At 45.8% G+C, this 21,464-nt stretch overlaps 1 protein-coding gene across 8 annotated transcripts in view; it reads left to right on the top strand.

Moving 5' to 3' along the window:
* Positions 1-21,464, top strand: part of DOCK9 (dedicator of cytokinesis 9) — a 290,025-nt gene that overhangs the window by 108,552 nt on the left and 160,009 nt on the right. For 4 of the 8 annotated variants that reach the window (XM_068984766.1, XM_068984767.1, XM_068984761.1 and 1 more), the window contains exon 1: positions 4,036-4,161. The exons of the other annotated variants lie outside the window; for them this stretch is intronic. In XM_068984766.1, coding sequence (XP_068840867.1) covers positions 4,036-4,161 — 126 coding nt within the window. Of the gene's footprint in view, positions 1-4,035; positions 4,162-21,464 lie in introns of those variants that run through there. 8 annotated transcript variants of the gene reach the window in all.

Below are 21,464 nucleotides of genomic sequence, written 5' to 3'. Positions count from 1 at the left end.
GATTTGAATCCAGAGGTCCAGCATATACCTTCCCTTTGAAATATTGTAAAGGAAAACTTGACCACATACTTCCTGTCCTTCTGTGATGGCATTTCCTCTTGTGGCTGCTCTGACCAGATGTCGTTCTCTTGTCCTCAGACACCGATTTCATGAAGCCCTTGGAGAAACCACATCCTACTTGTTGGTTTAGGTTTAGACTCTCAGTGCTGTACTGTGTGACCCCTTGACAGGCAGACTTACTGATACTGCTGCTGCTGCTGCTAAGTTGCATCAGTCGTGTCCGACTCTGTGCGACCCCATAGACAGCAGCCCATCAGGCTCCCCCGTCCCTGGGATTCTCCAGGCAAGAGCACTGGAGTGGGTTGCCATTTCCTTCTCCGTTACTGATACTAGTGTGTGTTACTGATACTAGTGTGTGTTACATGAGCAGAATCAAACAAGGGCCTCTTACGTTGCCTGAGAAGTTAGGTAGCAGGAAACGCTGTGTGAATTTCGCTGCTGCATTTCCTGTGAACATGTTGGGCACCTTATCTAGACACTGATCAGTTCTCTTCTATGTAAATTTCTCTGCGAGAAACTGGAAAAAATGTACTTGCTTTGTAGCTTGGTATGTTTTTCCTTTTGAGGATGTGAATTATGGAACTGATTATGTGTGCCTTTGTATCTTGACTACCTAGAAGCTTAGAACCAATTCATAGTTTCTTCCTTGATTACAAAAGAAATATAAAATTCACAGCTGAAGTTGTGAAAAGTAGAAAAATTTCAAGAAGATGCCTGGATCATGGCAGAACACAAGGGGATCAAGACAACGATTGGAAGACAGTTGTCGTAATCAAGCAGCAAAGAGGGAAGGGCAGTGGGTTTTAGATTGCTGAAGCACTTTGTAATGTGCTGTAGCAACGCTGCTGGCAGAATTGTCATTTTTGACCACACAGCTGAAATCTTGAAGACTAAGGTTAATTTCTTCAGATTGGGACAGTAACGGCAACAATAATAGTTACCATTAAATGAGTACCTGCTATGTAACAGGCACTGTGCTGTGCTGTTTTTACACTTTTGCCTCTTCACTGAAATTATATCAATTGGATTAAACCCAAATGTTGCCTTTATCTTTAATTGCTGGTCAGTAGCTTTTACCTATTTGTGCTCTCTTGAATGAATGACTTCACTTTCACTTTTCACTTTCATGCATTGGAGAAGGAGATGGCAACCCACTCCAGTATTCTTGCCTGGAGAATCCCAAGGATGGAGGAGCCTGGTAGGCTGCCGTCTACGGGGTCGCACAGAGTCAGACACCACTGAAGCGACCTAGCAGCAGCAGCAGCAGTTGGCATAGTTGCAACAGACAATTGATTCTGCATAGCATCATGCTGACGAGTGTGTCCGTTGCATCTATAATGCACTATGTGACCTTCTGCACATAAAGCAACCACTCTGGCCATCAGTTTCCTCACCTGTAAAATGGGAATAATCATGTTTCCTGCTTCACAAGGTTGCTAAAGGACTTCCCAGTTGGCTCAGTGCTAAGCAGGAGATTCTGGTTCAATCCCTAGGGTCTGGAAGATTCCCTGGAAAGGGAAATGGCAACCCACTCCAGTATTCTTGCCTGGAGAATTCCATGGAGAGAGGAGCCTGGTGGGCTGTAGTCCATGGGGTGGCAAAGAGTTGGATACAACTTAGCGACTAAAGAACAACAGCAACAACAAGGGTTGTTATAATGATTAAATAAATCACCTGTGCAGATTTTGGGACACAGTGAGCACTTAACAGTGTTGGTAAAGTAAATAACCTTTTAAGTTCCTTTTCATTGCTTACAGAATGTCAGGGTATTTTGACCCATTAAATAGGATAGCATTTCTCTCCTTAAAGTCTAGAACTTCTGGTGGCCTAATGATGATGGGAATTTGAGGAAGAATTGGGCTTTTTCGAACTCTTTGAGACATTTCAAAAAGGTTTTCAGTTGTTGGTTATGATGTGCTTTGAGCTTCCCTGGTGGCTCAAATGGTAATGAATCTGCCTGCAATGCAGGAGACCCAGGTTCGATCTCTGGGTAGAGAAGATCCCCTGGAGAAGGGAATGGCAACCCACTGCCAGTATTCTTGCCTGGAGAATTCCGTGGACCGAGAAGCATGGTGGGCTACAGTCCCTGGGGTCAGAGTCAGACACAACTGAGTGACTTTCACGTCACACTTAACCATGTGCTTTACCAAGTTCAGCTTGTCTGTTTAGTGCTTATGGCTTGCCTCCTCTAATTTAGAGAACATCTGTAAGTTTTGATTTAACCATTATTTCAAATCTGTATTTATGTAACTGAAGCTCTTTGTTTTTTTTTTTTTTCTATCCTCTTGTAACCTTACAAAGAGAGATTTTAAAAATTCACAGATTGTATTTATTTTGGAACACAGATATGGTGAGTTTATATTACCCTAAAAGATTACCCAAGATTGAGAAATTGAGTAGTTAAAAAAAATTATTATAGAGACTACTTTTTTTTTTTAATGGATTCATTGAACCTTTGTGACTCATTACCCAATGCTATCCACACTGAGAAAGATTCCTGAAATTTGGGTGGCAGAGACTGAGGCGACCTCCACAGGCCCTGGTGAGAGGATGAACGTGCAGACATAGGGTGCCATCTGGGCTCCCCTGCTGCCCGCTGGGGACCCTGCCGGCCTTAGTCACTTGGGTGGGGACGAGGAGACTTGTGCCTGTATCTTATACAGCAGCTTCTGTATTTTTCTGGGTATAGGTACCTGTATATCTCATGGCATCTACTGTTGTTAATGATACCTTGTTCCATCCCTTGTTTACATGTTACTGCTACTACTGCTATTATTTACTGTTACTAAATTCTCCCCAGTCTCAATGAAATAAGCAGAATAACTAATTGGAAGAAGCTCTACAGCATTCCAGAAAGTACAGGTAAATACTTGATCCCATCTTATGCTCATTTTCGCATGTAGTTTATTAATAAATCTGTTAACGCTTTTGGTTTTTCCTGAGATGATTTTAAAACGATCTAAAAATTACTCCACTATTAATGCGAGGAAATGATGAAAACAGCAGGCCTTTGGGGAGACACGTTAAGTGCTGTCACCGCTGAACCATGGGATGGTGACCTAGCTACTTTCCTTGCTTCTGTGTAAATCCCTGTTAACTGTATGACTCTGTCCTTCACGATGTCTATTCATCTTGCCTTCTCAGCTTGTTCTGACACTCCTCAAAGGTGGAGACCCTCTCCTCTGCCTTACCTTTTCACCACGATCCTCTCGGTACCTAGTACCAGACTCATTACCAGGTGGTACCCACACAACCGTTGACGGATCTAAGGTGATATTCTGTTTAATAAAAGCATTTACTGTGATATATGGAATCTCATGAAAATGTGTGATGACCCCACCTTTTGTCTACTATAAAACAGTAGATAAATTAAGTTTGCCGTGCCAGGGGCTGTCATGCAGCGAGAAAGTCTCCCCTTCTGCCTGCCTGTGTGGGGTGCTGGCCACAGGAATCCCTCCTGGTTGCCCCTCCCTGCTTTGATCATCAGCCAAGCATTTGGTGTTTAGCTATAACATGAAGGAGAGCCTCCTGAAACTGTAAGAATCTGAGAACAGCCCGATGACCTGGCTTCTCTTCAGCTCCCGATGTGGAGCAATTACGAAGGAGTCTCACAGTTCCTGTTTTGCTTTTCCACACCGCACTGTTTTGATTGGGGTCGATGCGGCCGCGTGGAGCAGGCACGATGAGGCTGGTCTTCACGGGAGGCGGTGCACTGTGCATTGTACAGTTCGGGGTTTGTTTTCCTCTGGCCAGACGAGTGGGAACCTCCCATTTTCCGAGCAGTAGTAACACCCCTGGAGGCTGGCCCTCCCACCCTGGCGGGCTCTGCAGACCCAGCCGGCGGGGCTGAGCACTTGTGCCTGGGAAGGCAGCTTCCTTTCCGTCCTCTGGCCCCTGGCATGCGTGTGCCTCGCACGACCAAGGACTCGCAGCTGTCTCAGTTGCAGACTCTGTGACTTGCGTTCTCACCCGAGGATGCAGGCTGATAAATGCAGGACAAGTAGCCGAAGTGTCAAAAAGGAGCTGGTGATCGAGTCCCCGCTGCGGTGCAAGGATGCAGCCCAGGGCGAGGTGGAAGCAGAGAGCCCGGGCCCCGTGCTGGTAAGAGGGGCTGGTCCCCGGGGCTTCTGCTGTCTCCTCCACACAGCGCTTTCATCGCCTGTGCATGCTTCGTGCCTTCTGGCCCTTCGGTTTGATTCTAAACTTGCCTGTCTCCAGCGAGCTCTTCTCTGTCTCCTCCTTTAGATTTGACTTGGGTTCCGCTTTGATTCTTCTTTCCGAGGAAAGATAGGTTGAAGTCTTGTGGGTGAAGGTGGTTTCCAAGAGGCTTCTTTGTATATACAACAACTACATATTGTTCAAAATTGTCTCACCTCACTGCACTGTTGCCACATGTAAACCTGGGAGGTGCACAGTAATTGCCTTTTATTGGATTGAAAAAGATGCCCTTTGCAGAATTAAAACTTGTTCACATTATGTGTTTGTGAAAATTAGGATGGTAATGTGGGGGTGTGGTTTAAGGAACCTAGCTGCTGAACTTATTGTCCTCACCCCTTTTAAGAAGATTGCCTTGAATTGAACAAAGTAAGAAATAACCTGTGCTTAGAAACCAGTTGCTAGAAAAGTTTCTATTCTTAACATTAGCTAAACTTAGAGCAGTCTGGATAAATTCAAGAGCCTCGGTGGACTTTGTAAGGGCAGAATGTGAAAAATGGTTTTGTTGTTAGCATCAATGAGTAGGTTGTGCTTCTCTCTCGGAATTTCTTCAGTACAATAAAGGCACATAACTTTTAAAGCAAACTGCAGAAAGCCATCAACATGCACATTGGAGGGGACAATTAAGCCTTTCAAATGATCTGTTAAAGGGATTGTTACACTCATACTTAGCAATTTTACATAGTGATTTTTTTTTAAACATCAAGGTTCATTTGCTGTTATAAAGTGTTGGGTTAATTAACTTATTTTTCAATTAATGTTTTTAAGAATCTAAACCTAAACTTCTCTATAATGGATTTGACTTGAATTAAATCGCCTTTGATCTGTGAGACAGCCATATATTGTACTGCTTTCAAAATTATGTTGCTAATCCAGAACTGAGAAAGTAAAGTGTAAGGGGCTTTTTGGATGTAGGTTTTCATCTGAGAGATTTCGGCCCCCCTACCCCCAACATTGTTTAAAGATGTTTTTCGTTATCTTGGATTCCTTTCTGCTAGCACAATAGTTCATTTATCCATTGAGAAGCATGAGCTGCTTACATGCGGTAATAGATTAAACCGTTTAAAGCTCCCAGCTCATGTCGCTTGTGATTTCTTGGAGGAAGTTGTGTGGTTTGGGTTCCCTTGTGAATATTCTTAAAAATCTTTTGTCAGTGATTCTCCAGATGTGTAGAAATATTTGTCCAGAAGATTAAATACACTGTAGAAAGATGCTCTGTGATTTTTTTTTTTTGAATCACCCTAGTGACTTCTAAAAAATTTGTTTCTCTTTCTTGTGCTCAAAAAAAAAAAAAAAAAAAAGAAAGAAAGAAATTCAGCCGCTCAAGTCCCAGTTATTTGTCTAGGTCGAATCTCACCCCGGGCAGTTCCAGGGGGAGTTTGTTTTCCGCTGTAATGGATAAGGCTGGGCCGGCTGCAGCTGCACCTGGTGGGTGCGCTCATGGGGGACCCAGAAGCTCCTGGGAGTGTGGGAAGCTCTGGCTTGTACACCTGCGGAGAGGTGTGAGGGGGACCGGGAGGCAGCAGTGATACGAGAAGGAACCAGTTCTTGTCTGATAGTGTTTCTCTCTTGCATTGTGGTGAACAAGATAAAAAGAGCTACCACAGATAAGAGAAGCAAGGATACTTAAGCAGAGCTTCTGCCCTAGGCAGATCTCCTTACCTGTGATTCTGGCTGCCCTTGACAAATGAGCTGCTAGGAGTGCAGCTTTTCTCCAAGACGAGTTTTTAAGAGTTACGCAGCGCAATCTCGAGATCTGTGTGTTTTGGCACCATTCATTATTATTATGTTAGTAGCTCGCTTGCTTGTTGAGAATCCCCAAATCTGTAATGTTTAAATGTAAGTAACTTACTTTATTCAAGAGGTAGAATCTTGAAATCAAGTTTCACCAGTTTTAGTTATGTACACAATCAGTCCTTGGGGAAAATATGACATAGTTTAGAAAGCCAAAAAATAATTAATGCATATAATTAGAAATAGGGATAGTATAAAATAGGGAAATGTAAGGTGTCCTTACCTTTGATTTCCTAAAGTGCCCATAGTTAATTACTTGGTAAATAACTTTCTCCAATGCATGTGAAAATATAACTTATTGTATATCTTTGGAAAATGTATGCTACTATAAACTTCTGCATTAATTTCCTCCCAGAACATATCAAGAACATCTTTCTTTGTCACCATGTATAGATATATGCCATTATTTTTAATGGCTGTATCATAATTTGATTCAGTTTGTTTCCAATTTTTGCCACTGGTACAGTGTGCAATCTTTGAGAAATGACTCTGTGGCCAGTGAGTGACTAACAGTGAATGTACTGGTAAATGTATCTGAAAGCACTTATGCTAGTGATAAGAAGCCCTTTTCCTGTAAAACTTCTATCAGAAGTTAATGCCTCTTTCGCCTCTACCAGGGCAACAGTGACGTCTCCCTTAGCCGTGGCTGCTTGTTCCGTGCTGGGTAGAGTCAGTGTTTCTATTATAAGAGAAGTATGTGTTCAGAGGCTGTAAGGTTCAACTTACAGGCATCTACGCAGGTGGGTCTTGGCCCTTCATTGTGACAGTAGCTGGGGAGGAAGTGCATGGTGAAATTTCCCCATTCCTCTCCAGGCTTACTGCCAATCCCATGGAAAAATGACTCTGTGGGCTTTGAGTGACTAACAGGGGAACAATCAGGATACTCTTGGTGTCTACACGTTAGTTACCCCACTGACATTTGAATACCTATTTTTGCTCCCCAAACTCTAATGCAATTCCTGGAAATAATTTATTCTAATTGTTACGGCTTAACAATTTAAAGGAAGAGGGTGTGGCTTCAGAGACTCGGGACTGGCTGGGGCCTACGTCCTGGTGTTGCCCTTGCATTGCTCACTTTCAAGAGGCAAGTGAGGACTGCAGCTCAGGTCTTACTTGGGGAATTCTGAAGGTTGAAAGATGTGAAGATGGAGAGAGTTGCATTTTCACAGGTTAGGTATACTTGTTAGGTATTTTTAAAGCAGTATCCTTTATGAAACATCTGTTTCATTTTTGATATTTTTCTTTTTAAAGAAATACTTATAATTTATTTGTGCGTTTGTTTATTGGCTGTGCGGCATGCAGAATCTTAGTTCCCAGACCAGGGGTTGAACCTGTGCCCTCTGCAGTGGAAGTGCAGAGTCCTAACCACTGGAGGGCTAGGGAATCCCCAGTTTTTGATATTTTTCTGGGATCTTCAAGTGTTCAACACTGAATCTGAGTTCTTATTTAACTATTTTAAAGAAAAAGTGATTAGCTAAATGACCATATGAGAAGGCAGCATGTGTACCCATGTAGAAAGAAATAGGATACTGGGCTTCTTATTAAGTCACTGTATTACCTGGGGAAGCCTTTTCTCCCATAAGTTCTATTTACTCTAGAACTAGCAGAAGCAAATTAAGATACAAACCCTGAAGAATAAGCTTATGGGTAATGTTCATGTTGTTGTCAATATCCTCTAAGACTTTAGCATATTGCGATTGAGTTAATTAATTTATATTTGTAAAGCCCTCTGCCCTCCATGTTTTTCAACTACCTTATAGACATCTTTAGAAATAATTAATTAATGATATTACATTGATATTATTTGGTAGGTAGTTGTTTTTTTTTTTTTTTAAATACTGAGTGGTGAAGGAAGGAAATTCCTGCAAGCTCTGTGTAATGACATATTCCCAGGTGACCAAAAAAAAAAAAAACAGGACATTTTCCTTATTCAGAGCTACCAGCCTTCACTGTGCTCCTCGGTTTCCCCTTCACTGTGTCTTTGTTTATTCAGCCACTTTTTTAAGAGCCGAGATTTGCAAACGTACTGGGTAGTGCACTGGGGATACAGAGGTGAGTGAGACACACTTCTGTCCAAGCAGCGCGGCATGGGTAATGAGGGGCTTCTTTCCTCAGAAATGCTGTTCCCCTGGTATATTTTTGGGCTCAGCAAGTGTCGGTCTCACCCATCCTTTTCCACTCAGGCAAACAATGCTTAAATCATCTTCATCATCAGCTCCAGCAAAGATGCGTTCTATGTTTTTAGCACCTAAAGCAGGCGTAGCCCTGCTTTACTGAGGGCAGAGGGACCTGATCGTTTGTGTGAATAGTCTGTGTGAAGGAGGCCCCGCTGTGGCACGTGTTCTTTGGGGGCAGTTGCTGGGAGGAATCTTTGGCAAGTGGATGCTTCTCTCACCCTGGAGAGGCGGCTTCCACAGTTCATGTCACTGTGTCCTTGTAGCCCCAGGCCTCTCCCACCTTCCAGGAGGCTTGTCAGTAACATGGAGGCAGAGTGGCTAGTCACTGTTTTTTATAACAAGGTACTGGCAGTTGCACTGTGGGTTTTTTTTTTTTTCAATGTTAAAAGCAAAAATAGAAAATATTTATATAGTATCTTCCTTTGTGCCAGAAACTGTTTTAAACCTATTAAATATGTTATGTCAATTCATCCTCCCAGAGGCAGTTACTATTATTATTAGTCTTTTTTACAGATGAGGAGGCTGAGCCCAGAGAGGTAACCTACAAAAAATTGTACTTTTAGGAAGTGACAGAGCCAGCTTTAAGGTGCCAGTCAGGTTTTCCAGAACCCATACCTGAACACATAAGTATGATTCATTACCAAAACCCAATGTATTCCTTATGCTTGAAGTTGGTATTATAAAGAAAAAAGAGAAGTTCAAAACCCCCTGCCCTTAAGAAATTTAAAGCTAGTGAGAGAAAGGCCAGTTTCTAAGTGGCAAAACAGCAGCAGATGAACAGCACAGACGAAGAGGAGGATGGTCATGGCGAAAGGAGCTGGAAACGTGAACGGGATGGAGTTGGGGGTCACATCACTCTTCTTTTGGGTCACGTTTTTATCATCCTCCCAGAAAATTATACAGGAGCATAGATAGATTGGTAGAATATCTGAGAATCTGGAGATATCTTATTTTCCTCCCTAGATTTCTTTCTTTCTTTTTTTTTTAATTGACTTACAGCACAATCCAGGATAACCCTGAAATGTTTATTTCCTAATCAGTGAAAGAGGCACCACGGCCCCCATGGTGTTTATAGGAGGCTGCCATTTGCTCAGTGTTCCCTAGCCTTTGACAGGTGGTGGCCAAACACGAGACAGCAGAGCTGTGTCACTGCCGGTGAGTGATGTGGCTGGTCCCAAAAAGACCATTTGGAGACCAGCTTCAGATCTGGTCAGGGATCTGCCTTTCAATCTCTGCAGGTAACCAGCCTTCCCTCCCTCCCATACCAGCCCTACCCTGGCTTCAGCACTTTTCTCGTCTGTAAAATGAGAAAGTGAAAGTGAAAGCTGCTCAGTCGTGTCTGACTCTTTGCGACCCCATGGGCTATATAGTCCATGGAATTCTCCAGGCCAGAATACTGGAGTGGGTAGCCTTTCCCTTCTCTAGGGGACTTCCCAACCCAGAGATTGAACCCAGGGCACTCACATTGTGGGCGGATTCTTTACCAGCTGAGCCACAAGGGAAACCCAATGAGAAGAAAAGTGAAAAATGAGAAGAAAAATGAAAAAAAAAAGAAGAAGAAGAAGTAAAATGAGAAGTGTGTAGTAAATAACCTCAAAGTTTCCATCTGGCAATAAAAGCTGATGTTTCAGGGTCATTCACTTTGGCCCACAGTAGGCTGTGATGGGGTCACATCAGGACCTGGGGGTTTGTTTAAGGTTCTGAGCTCAGTTTATTCAGAATTGTCTGGGTTTTGAGTTGGTGGAGCTATAAAACAGGAGATACTAGATTTCAACCCAATGTAATGAATAAGACAAGTGCAGTGGGTTGGCAAACCTGGAAATAAATAGAAGTGATATGTCTGTAAGTCATTCAGTTGTGTCTGACTCTTTGCAACCCCATGGACTGTAGCCCGCCAGGCTCCTCTTTGCATGGGATTCTAGACAGACAAGAATACTGGCGTGGGTTGCCATGCCTTCCTCCAGGGGACCTTCCTGACCCAGGGATTGAACCCAGTCCCACATTGCAGGCAGATTCTTTACCATCTGAGCCACCAGGGAAGCAAATAGAAGTGGTAGCAGGGAATAATGTATAGGAAAGGCAAGAAGGTCTGGCTTGAACCTGCAGATGAGATGACTGAGTATAATTTTAGAAGAAAGAAGACTTGGAAATTATAGTTTATCCTCAACTTTCCAGAAGTTGGAAATATCCCTGTAATGTGATACAGCCTGTCCTAAGTTTCTCTTCTAGTGTCGTTTGAAGGTTGAGAAGTTTTTAGTGCTCGCCTTCCAGACAAGCGGACGTGCCACTTCCCAGCAGGGCTCGGGGAGGAGCCGGTCCGGAGTTCTGTTTCGGGGTCTTCTTGCTGTGGAGCATCGGTGCCACTACTAAGGCAGAAGTGGGGGGTGCCAAGGGCCTGCCCTTGCAGTCAGAAGTCCTGGGCCCTATGTCTTCTAAACACTTGATTTTTCTAAGCCGAGATTCTTTCTGCCGGATGGAGATAGTCTCGATGGCTGTCCTCCAGCCCCTTGTCTCTGAAAGGCTGTCTGGGCTGCTTTGGTCAACTTAACCACATTCACTCTCTCCTTACTTTGAGCCATGCCCTATTATGCCACCAGGCCAGTTGCCCCACAGTGCAGATAACGGCCGCTCATTTCCTGCTTAAACCCCTTTGCTAACTTGTCTTTGCAGAGAAGGCAAAGCACGCCTTACCTGAGCCTCAGAGGCTGGGGCTGACGTTGCTTGCAGGTCTCTCTTGTCTGCTGCGCTTCCCAAAATGCGTCCTGACCCCGGCCCTCTAGTCTTTGCCCAGGGTGCTTTCACACATGGGCACAGAGCTGCTTCCTGCCTGGCAAGGCTTCACTGCCCAACCACTTTCTTTCATCTTTCAAGTCCCGGTCACATACCAGCTCCTCGAAAAAGCCTGTACTCTCTCCCCACATCTTCCTGAGGACTGTGTGCTCCGTGGCTCACCATGAGTCATTATTGTAGCGTGTTAGGTCATCATGCTTCTCTGCTGTGCTGTGCTGAGGTTTGTACAGTCTCCCTCTCTAGTGAGGGGCGGGGTATATACCCCATAGGAACCTGGGTTTGTTTTTTTTTATATTCCATCTCTGATGTAATGTCAAAGCCCCCCCCGCCCCCACACACACACACATTCCCACATTTTCTTTCCTTCTGGCATGGCCCTTGTCACCTTTGCAGGATGCAAGGGACAGGTTCCCGAAAGGGCTTTTAGAGGAGACTGGACCTGAGGATCTTTCTCTCTCTTCTTTCTTCCCTCTTTCACCTCCATCGGTTTTGCCACCAATACTCAAACATGCTGAAATGCCAGAACAAGTAAAATGGGGTGCCCTAGAGGAGCCTGCTTGACTAAATGCAGTGTGGGTATTGTGCCCCCAAACTCTCCTGTGCTTCTGTTATTTTTCATCTAAAGTAAAATGTTGACTTACATTTTGTGACTTAAGGACACAAATGCAAACACAGGTGACCAGGGTCCAAACCTGTCTCTCTCTTCCTCTCAGCCAGCACCCATCATTTCTGTATCAGTTCTGCTGCTTCTCATTAGCCACCGAAACTGTAACATCACCGTCTCTGATTCTTGTAGGACAGTTGGGAAAACTCATTGTGTGACCCTATTACCAGAATCCCAGTAAATTGATTATATGTGGAAAGGGTCGTGGAGACCCACAAGATGTAGGGCCAAGAAGGCAGTTAAGTGGGACCTTTCGTCACAACTTAACCTGACTGTTTTGTCTCCAATGTGGGTAGTTTTCCCAAAATTTATATCATCTCCCTAAGTGAAAATTTCAAGAAGTTTTCTGTTCCTTGTTCTGCCCTGAAGTGTTAAAAATTATCTGTAAAACAAAAAGTATATTTCATACAGTCTCTCCAGGCAAGAATACTGGAGCGGGTTGCCATGCCCTCCTCCAGGGGATTTTCCCGACCCAGGGATCGAACCCAGGTCTCCCGCATTGCAGGCAGATTTCTAACCGTCTGAGCTGCCAGGGAAGCCCCAGTGGGACTATAGCATGAGGCATATATGTAATTCTATATTTTCTTGTATCCAAATTACAGTGAAGTAAATATGTGTAATTAATTTTAGGAATACAGTATTTTAACCCAGTATTTCCAAAAGTAGTATCCTTTCAGCATTTAATCCTTATAAAATATCGAGACATTATACATTCTTTTATTCATACGAAGTCTTTGAAACTGGCTGTCTATTTTACACCTGTAGCACATCTAAATTCAAGATGGTCACATGTAGCTAGAAGCCACTGTCCCAAACAATGCAGGTCTATAACCATACACACTCCAGAGCTTCAACACCTCCAATCAGAAAAGTTGTAGGATTTTTTGTGGGAGTGAGTCATATTTGTGAATCTGGGTTGGGGAGGAAACGCATGATTTAAGTTTAAGTTTAAGGTTGGGTTCTTGCCACGATCATGTCCTTGAAGTATTTGGAAATAATGTGAATGAGCTTTTACCTCAGTTCAGTTCAGTTCAGTTCAGTTGCTCAGTTGTGTCCGATTGTTTGCGACCCCATGAATCACAGCACGCCAGTCCTCCCTGTCCATCACCAACTCCCGGAGTTCGCTCAGACTCACGTCCATCAAGTCAGTGATGCCATCCAGCCATCTCATCCTCTGTCGTCCCCTTTTCCTCCTGCCCCCAATCCCTCCCAGGATCAGAGTCTTTTCCAATGAGTCAACTCTTCGCATGAAGAAGGAGTTTTTACCTAGTGGCATTAAAACCTCATGTTTTAATGAGGTTTTAATCTGTGAGACCTTAGTTGATTCGTGGAACCCCTCTGAGGTTCGGTTTCCCCATCTAGGAAAAGGTGGTGTTGCAACCCTAAGAGTTTTGGGGCAGGTTTAGAGAGAGAATTTGTGTGTGGTCCAGCAAAGGCTTGTTTATGCTCTAGGGACTAAAATTCTCTGTATCTGAGTGAGCTTAACTATGTATGATCCCCATGACCAGTGCTCTGAACCACGCACTGTATATTGAAACCCTTCGGTGACCCTGCGATGAAGATAAGAGAAAGTGGTATTTTTCAGTGCTCTGTACCATGCACTGTATATTGAAACCCTTCAGTGACCCTGCGATGAAGATAAGAGAAAGTGGTATTTTTCCCATTTTCTAATGTGAATATGGAGATTGAGTAATTTGTCCCGAGGCCACATAGTCAACAAGCAGTCGAGCCAGGATTTTTAAAAAACACTTTGTAATGTGAGTTTCTGGAACATACATGAAGGTAGACAGATGAGGAGAGTGGTTTTGTGACTTGGGTGGCATCGCCGGCACCCACATTGCCTGGCCCCGCCCCCAGAATTTCTGATTTGGTGGCTCTGGGGGGAATGTGCATTCCCAGCAAGTTCCAGGCAGCTCTGGTACTGCTGGCCTGGGGCCATACTTTGAGAAACACTGGACTGATATGATGAACCCCCATCCACCCATCACCACCTGCAACAATAGCAGTTATTTTAGGGATCAAACTTTAATCCTGACACCCCATTCCTGCCCTTGCTGGTGTCCGAACTGCCTTCCTGGTGATGACGTGCTCAGAAACTCCTGTGAACCAGAACCGTGTTCTGAATATTCCATTCCCCGCCCCACTTCCCCCCAGTGTTGACAGATAAGTAGTTTAAAGTAAGTTGTTTTGAAATCTGACTAAATCTGGTTTTTAGAGCCTTTCAGCTTAATTACTTGACCTCTTCATTTCAGGGTTTCAAAAATAGCTTTTATTGACATAGGAAGAGTGAAGAATTTCAGTCCATAATGCTAAAAGTGGGAGGGAAATTATTGACAGGAACGGAGTCTGTGGTGTAGATTGAAGCTAAACTTTAGGCACCTACCGTGGTGTGTGTCTTTCTCTTTTGCCTTCATCGTTGCTTTTCACACGTGAAAAAACGGCAGGAGAATCAGCAGCTGGCGTGGTGTGTGCGAGAGACGCATACAGAGGCGTCCCTCGGGCTCTCCGCCTGTTCGCTGTCTCCTCCCTCCCTTCCCTGCCTCTCTGGCTCGTGCCCTGCCTCAGGGCAGAAAGAAGACACTTGAGGTGCAGTCTGCACAGGCGGCACTCAGCTCCACTCAGGATTCTCAGGGGCACAGGGCGTGGAGGAGGCCCGCCTAAGCTCCTCGCCCTCTGTGGCCCCGCCATTGAGCACAGCTGACTGCATGCAAGCAGTTATGTGGGCTTTTGTTAATTAGTATTATTAGCTTCATTATTACCTCCATTGCCATTCCATTTTCTAGATGCCATTGATTGGACAGTTTTTCATAGTCTCTAATTCTGTTCACTTTAGTAGTAGGATAATAACTTTTGGAAAACCACACTTATTTATAAAAGTGACAAATACAAAACGCAGGCACTTTTCCTTCTGTCCGACTGATTGATTTTGTATGTCCAAGTACTGCTCACACTGACATGGTGATTCAGTATCTCAGTGACAAGCTCTCTCGTTTTAGTGCTCATTTCAGCACTGTGTAAAAAAGGGAATTCAGCATCTTATCAGTGTTTGTAATATAAAAAAGCAGTATTCACAATTGTGTCATTCTTGGTATTTGTCTCTTCTGAGGATAGCACCACATTTCAGCGTGAGAAACATATTTAGATGTCTGCAAGTTTGGTGTTCATTACAGGTCCTTCTGAACATTCTCCAGTTCACCAGCTGTTGTGGTTTCATGCTGAGGTTCGAGCTTTCTTCTCAGTCCATGCTAAGATAGGGCCCCCTTTTCCTCCCCCTTTCCTCCAGCGAGCATGCAAAAATTTGAAATGTACAGGCTGCAAGGAGGAGTGGGGACCAAGGAAGAGCGTGGTCCAGGGGTCAGGAGACCTCGGACACCAGCCCAGCTTTGCCAGCAGTTCCGCCTGGGACCTCAGGACAGTCACACAGCTCCTGCCCATGCTCCCAAGTGTCCCTGTCTGTGAGACAGGATGGTTGGACCAGACAAATCTCAGGTTCTGATGTTTGCACGGTTGCAGCTCTGATCTTACCGAACCTCCTGCTTGTTTTAAACATGCCCGATTCTGAACAGCTGCTGAGGCCTTTGTTCCGGCACACATTGTTAGCAGTCTGCAGAAGAATGTGTACTGCTGGAGGAGAAGTGATCAGATGTTGGTTGTCAGGGTCTCCGGAGTCCTAATGTTCTGGGTTAAGGGAAGAAGACCGCGTGTATTACAAGGAGATCGGAGGCCATTTTCCATGGCTGGAAGATGTACGCACCTCGTTTTATGTCCCTCGGTCTCTTTGCTCCTTCACTGGTTTGCTGGCTTCCTTAGGGCCCTTCTCAACATGGCCTGCCTGCACTATAGACTCATCCTTCACCACAGGCTGTAGTCCAGGGGTGGCTTGGAGACATGTGAGCTAATCATTGGGACGATCTCAAACAGATGCTGTTCAGAGAGTTGCTTACGTTAGAGGAGGATCAAGGGCTGCCTGGGGCATTGGTGGAGTGGGTCCCCTTGCGCAGAGCTCTACGCCTCAGCCTCCAGTGTTCCTACCCATTCAAAGAAACTGAGGCCCTGCGGGTAACTATTGCTTCCTAAGTGTATCCGTCCAAGAGCCCACTGCTGATTTCAGGTGGCTTGTTCATTCGTGCTTTGCAGCCACATCCAATACCGTTTCAGAAAGGAGTTCTTATAAACACATTTTTCTGCATCACACTGGGTTCCAGTGACGCTATCACACCCTACAGGAGGGGCTCTGAGCCCTTGGCCTGTGGGGGCCCGTGCCCTCTGTGAGCTCTGCCTGGCTATCCTGAACTGCCCGCCGCTTCCTGAACTCAGGGCTTCCCTCATAGCTCAGTTGCTAAAGAATCCTCCTACAATGCAGGAGATCCCGGTTCGATTCCTGGGTCAAGAAGATCCTCTGGAGAAGGAGTAGGCTACCCTCTCCAGTATTCTTAGGCTTCGTTTGTGGCCCAGCTGGTAAAGAATCTGCCTGCAGTGCAGGAGACCTGGGTTCCATCCCTGGGTTGGGAAGATGCCCTGGAGAAGGGAAAGCCTACCCACTCCAGTATTCTGGCCTGGAGAATTCCATGGACTGTATAGTCTATGGGGTCGCAAAGAGCTGGACAGGACTGAGCGACTTTTACTTCACTTCACTTCTCTTCCTGAACTCGGCTGTTTAGAGGGGATTGACCAGGCCACAGAGGAGACCCCAGCAACTTCCTATTCATACCTTTGTATTTTTTTATAATCTAACAGGAGTGGGGAGGGGAGGAGGGTCAGTTTCATTCTAGTGGTCAAGTGCCACTCCTGGGTTCCCATTGCTGTCGGTCACCGTGTTCTGCCTCGTTCACACGTCCGCCTGCCCGCTGGCTCGTGAGCTTTCTCGGGGTGGGGGCTGTGTCCTTTTCATCTCAGGATCCCAAAGACCTGGCACTGTGCACGTGGACAGGCTGCATGAAAACGCATGGAGAGAACCAACACATGTCTGCTAACAGCCCTTGCACTGGGGGAGGGGGACAGCTGCTCATGTCCTGAGCTCACCCTAATTATAGGAAGGTGAGGATTGCTCCTTCAAATCTGACAGCTTCCAAGAAGTTCCTGGTGGGAGTATGGAGTGAGTGAGAGTTGTATGCAAAACGGTGGTGCAGAAAGACTCAGGGCTGCAGGATTAACATCTGCCTTCAGAAGCCCCCTTCCTTCTTACTGCAAGCACCCCCTCCCCACCCTCCACTCCAGCAGCAGTGCTGGGTCCTGTGGGGCAACATGGAGAAGTGCACCATTTTGAAAAATGTACTCAGTTCCATGAAGGCTTTTCATCTCAGCCGATGGAGGCTTTGTAGCTCACAGATAAATCAAGGAAGTCCTAAATTCTTTATAAGCAGAAGCGACGCATTTCTCATGTCTTAAAATAGAGTGCTCCAAGAGCTGCCATTTCCTCAGTTTGCTATTTCAAGCAGTGGCGTTCAGGGTTTCAGCTTGTGTTAACATTTAATTACCAGACACACAAAGGCAAGAAATGACTAGAAAGTTCACGGGAAGCTATCATGTCAGAGGGGAGAGCAATAGAATCAGAAAGCCTTTTTGTTCAGCTCGTCCCCTGGTTTTCGAGGCTTCGTGCATGCTTGGCTAACGTCGAGCTCATTCGTGGGCCGGCACTCTCCCATTCTGCTGGATTCCAGAGGAGTCTCGTTTTCTTGGTGCTGAGAACATTACCTGACTTCCAATTGCCTGTGGATCTGGAACTTCAATTTGCGTGGATGTCAAGCAGCCAAACCCAGAGCAGCAAATGCGGTCGGAAGGACTGAGTTCAGCGAGGCGATGGACTGGAGGGAGTGTGGGTCCTGGCCTTTGGCGCCCGTGAGAGCTGCGTGGTCACTGGAGGCCAGCCTGCTGCTTTGACCAGTAGATGGGGACGGGGGCCTATGCATCAGCGGCTCACCTGGGCCCAGGGTGTCCCTTGAGATGGAGCCGCTTCTTCCCACCATCTGGTCACATGAACAGCCCCAGGGTGTTCTGAGTCCCTTCCAAAGAAGCCAAGGCTTTGATGCATTGAGAGAAAACCTTCTCTGGGCCCGGAGGAGTTTGCTCACTCCATCCCGCCCCCCCCTTCCCAAAACTGTTCTGTCCTTTCCGACACCACTTGTAATGGAAGGATCTGTCTGGGTTTTCTTTGGGCTCAGACCCTGAATTCCACTGTCCTCTCTGTTTATTATGTAGTTTTCTCCATGTTCAGCCTTTTGTTTTTCCTTCTCTATGAAAGTCCTAGCCATTGTTGTCTGTTTAATATGTTCCTGGAGCATAGAAGAAAGGTTTCGTAAATAGGTTGGTGACATTGAATGTACGTGTAGCACTCACTCAAGAACAAAAAACTCAGATCGCTGTCATGCCAGCAACACTTTTAATAATATTAAGTGGCATTAAAAGTGCCCCCCGTCCCCATCTACTGGTCAAAGCAACATTCAGTAATAATAATTACATTTATTATGTGCCTGCTGTTTGCCAGGCTGTGTTGAGCATTAATTCAATGAGGCGCAATAACTGCCCCACGTAACTTCACAGGCTCAGTTTTTTTTAACCACTGTGCTAAAGATGGCCTTCAACTTGATCAGTATCTATGTGGTATGTATATGGCCCTATCAGAGCAGATCCAGATTTTCTGAGCAGTGAAACTTAGACTTTGGGGGCTTTAAGAAAAATAATTCAAGTTACAAATACAAAATAAGGCACAGAAGTGAATATTTATTTAGAATTTGAAAAGAAATCACAACCAATTACAACGTTTAAAAAGCCAAATTATCGACATCAAAAATACAGGAAAACAATACATTTTAATCAGTGAACCTCTTGACACACCTGAGTAATACTTTCTTTGAGACATTTTTTGGCTTCATACTCATTTCACCTCTTCATACAATCATGACTTTGTGTTATCAATCTGTGTCACAAGAATTAGATCATTCCGTCTTTCCTGTAGCAAGATTAGTTGAAATTTGTATTTGATTAATCATAGTTTAGAAGCGTTTAGCTTTGCAATGTTTGGTGACATCACATGAACTTTTAGGATTGAATAAATCTGTACTAGGGTCATCATATAGGAGCTGTGTGCCTTGGGGGCATTCTGAGTTTGTGCGATGACTGATCTGCGATACCTCCAAGCAGTTCTGGTCCAAAATCTTGGGATGTGCCTGTGTTGTGGTATGGCTTCTGTGCACCTCCTTGTCGTATCGCCTACATGACATTGGGAGGACCGACTTACTGAGCCATGTTCCTGTAAATCTTCATAAACCAACATGCCAAGCAACTGTCGACCTCAACGGGGATGTATGGAGCCTGGAGAGGGGCTCTGCAAGGGAAGGGCATTGAGCTGTCACAGTGTCTCGGGGTCCTGGGCTCCGTGCTGAGGGGGCATAGAGACGAGGAGACCCGGCCCCGTCCCAGGGCGCTAACTGTGGGGGAGATGAGCTCTCCACGGGTCATTTCAACGCATGGCTGAAGGAACTGCACGCTAGGACTGCTCCTAATGAGGCCGCAGTGGTCAGAGAAGGGACAGGCTGCCTTCTGATGGGCTGAGGTGATGCCCCAGTTATGTGGCCACGCACTGCCTGCCCCGGGGCTAGGGCAACCCCGCTTCCACTTTCTTGGCAGCTCTGCTTGTGTTAGATTTGTTTTTTTAGAGCAACGATTCTGCTGCTAATAAAGCCTCTGTGGACCGCTGCAAAGGGCTGTAGGATTGTGACAGGTGGGTCGGTGTGGGGAGTGACAAGCACACTGCCTGTGTCCTGGGCCCCCAGGGTAGAGACGCCACTGGAACCCACGTACCCATGTGCCCAAGGAGGGCTGAGCTGTCGCGTCAAGGAGTTCAAACCCTTGCCCTCCTGAAGAATTCTCATTCTTCCCCCAGCCCTCGCGAGGCAGCACTTCCTTGGTGACGTGAGGAGATCTCACAGCCCGTGGACGGCAGCTGGTGCCATCTCGACTTCAGCTCTGCATCAGTGTCTGCCGGCACCTGCCACTAAACTAAACTAGGTGTTTACGAGTCTGCCTCTCCCCACCTCCAGGGTTTCTTTGACTCAGTTCCATAGCTAGTCTCCAGGGAAGGGCAGCCCTCCCTCCGCCCCAAACTAGGTAAAAACTTTGGCAAGTACTGTGTATATACATTTGTGAGGGGAGGGGCCCTCTGTCTCAGGGAGTCCATAGCCTCAGGGAGATAAAAACTCTCTGCATGGTCTCATCCTGTGTTCATCCCTGACCTCACACATTCCAGCACAGCTCCTGGGCCATCACTAGTCCAGGTGTTCTTCAGAATCCCTGGGAGAGCTGCTTCCAGGATGGTTGGTCCCCGCTCCTAGAGCTTCTGATTCAGGGTTGGGATGAGGCCTCAGAATTTACATCTGTTTCAGCTTCCCAGGTGATGCTGACGGTGCTGTTCCCCGGACCCTGCTTTGAGAACCACTGTTGTGGCCTCGTAGCACCACAGTCCTCTCCCTGTCTGATTTCAGAGTAACTGAGAAATGAATGTTCATACATAAGGACTTTTTAAAAAAAAAGTATTTATTTTTAGTTGGAGGATAATTGCTTTGCAACGTTGTGTTGATTCCTGCCTCACATTAGCATGAATCAGCCATAGGCATGCACAGGCCCCCACCTTCCTGAAGCTCCCTCCCACCCCATCCCACCCCTCCAGGTCATCACAGAGCACCAGGCTGAGCTCCCTCTGTCAGACAGCAGCTTCCCACTAGCTGGCTATTTTACACATGGTAATATGTGTATTTCAGTGCTGCTCTCTCAATTTGTCCCATTCTCCTCTTGCCCGACTATAACCATAAGTCTGTACATTATGTATGAGTCTATTCCTGCCTTGCAAATAGGTTCATTGGTACATTCCATATGGGGATTCCATTTTTCTAGATTCCATATATTTGCATTAGTAAGTGACATTTGTTTTTCTTTTTCTGACTTACTTCACACTATATAACAGGCTCTAGGCTCATCTCAGAGAAGGCGATGGCATCCCACTCCAGTACTCTCGCCTGGAAAATCCCATGGATGGAGGAGCTTGGTAGGCTGGAGCCCACGGGGTCGCAAAGAGTCGGACACGACTGAGCGACTTCCCTTTCACTTTTCACTTTCATGCACTGGAGAAGGAAATGGCAACCCACTCCAGTGTTCTTGCCTGGAGAATCCTGGGGATGGGGGAGCCTGGTGGGCTGCCATCAATGGGGTCACACAGAGTCGGACACGACTGAAGTGACTTAGCAGCAGCAGCAGGCTCGTCTGATAGATAAGAGCATTTAAGCTCCAAACGAGGGAGGGAGCTGACGGACCTGAGTATAGATTGAGTTGCACATTATACACACCATGAAAGCACAGTCACGCACTGGACATGTTCCCAACATCCTAGACCCGGGAGCTGGCCGAGCCCCATCCTGCCTAGGGAGGCACAAGTGTCCTGGAATATGGAAAATTCAAGCAGGTAAATGTGCAGAGTTCCAAAACCTGGTAGTTCTAATGGCCTGGGAGCGTTGTAGGAGCGTTGGCCATTCATCAATTTAGGTAGTTCTGGACCCACATATTTCTTTTGAAGATAAACCAAGAACTGGTATGTCGACTATACCTCAATTGAAAAAAGTAAAGTAGCCCTTCATATGATCAGGCTTCGTAAGATGCCTGAACTCCTGCTCTCCGTACATCCCGGCTTGGCCCTGCGCTGCCTCAGGCCTACTTTATGCGCATGGTTGCCTCCTCAGCTTAAGCTGGAAGTTTAATCAGTAACTCCCTGTGTG

The sequence above is a fragment of the Capricornis sumatraensis genome, chromosome 12 (assembly GCF_032405125.1).
Source record: "Capricornis sumatraensis isolate serow.1 chromosome 12, serow.2, whole genome shotgun sequence".
In the NCBI taxonomy this organism is placed as follows: Eukaryota; Metazoa; Chordata; class Mammalia; order Artiodactyla; family Bovidae; genus Capricornis; species Capricornis sumatraensis.
This window is presented reverse-complemented; position numbering and strand designations above follow the sequence as displayed.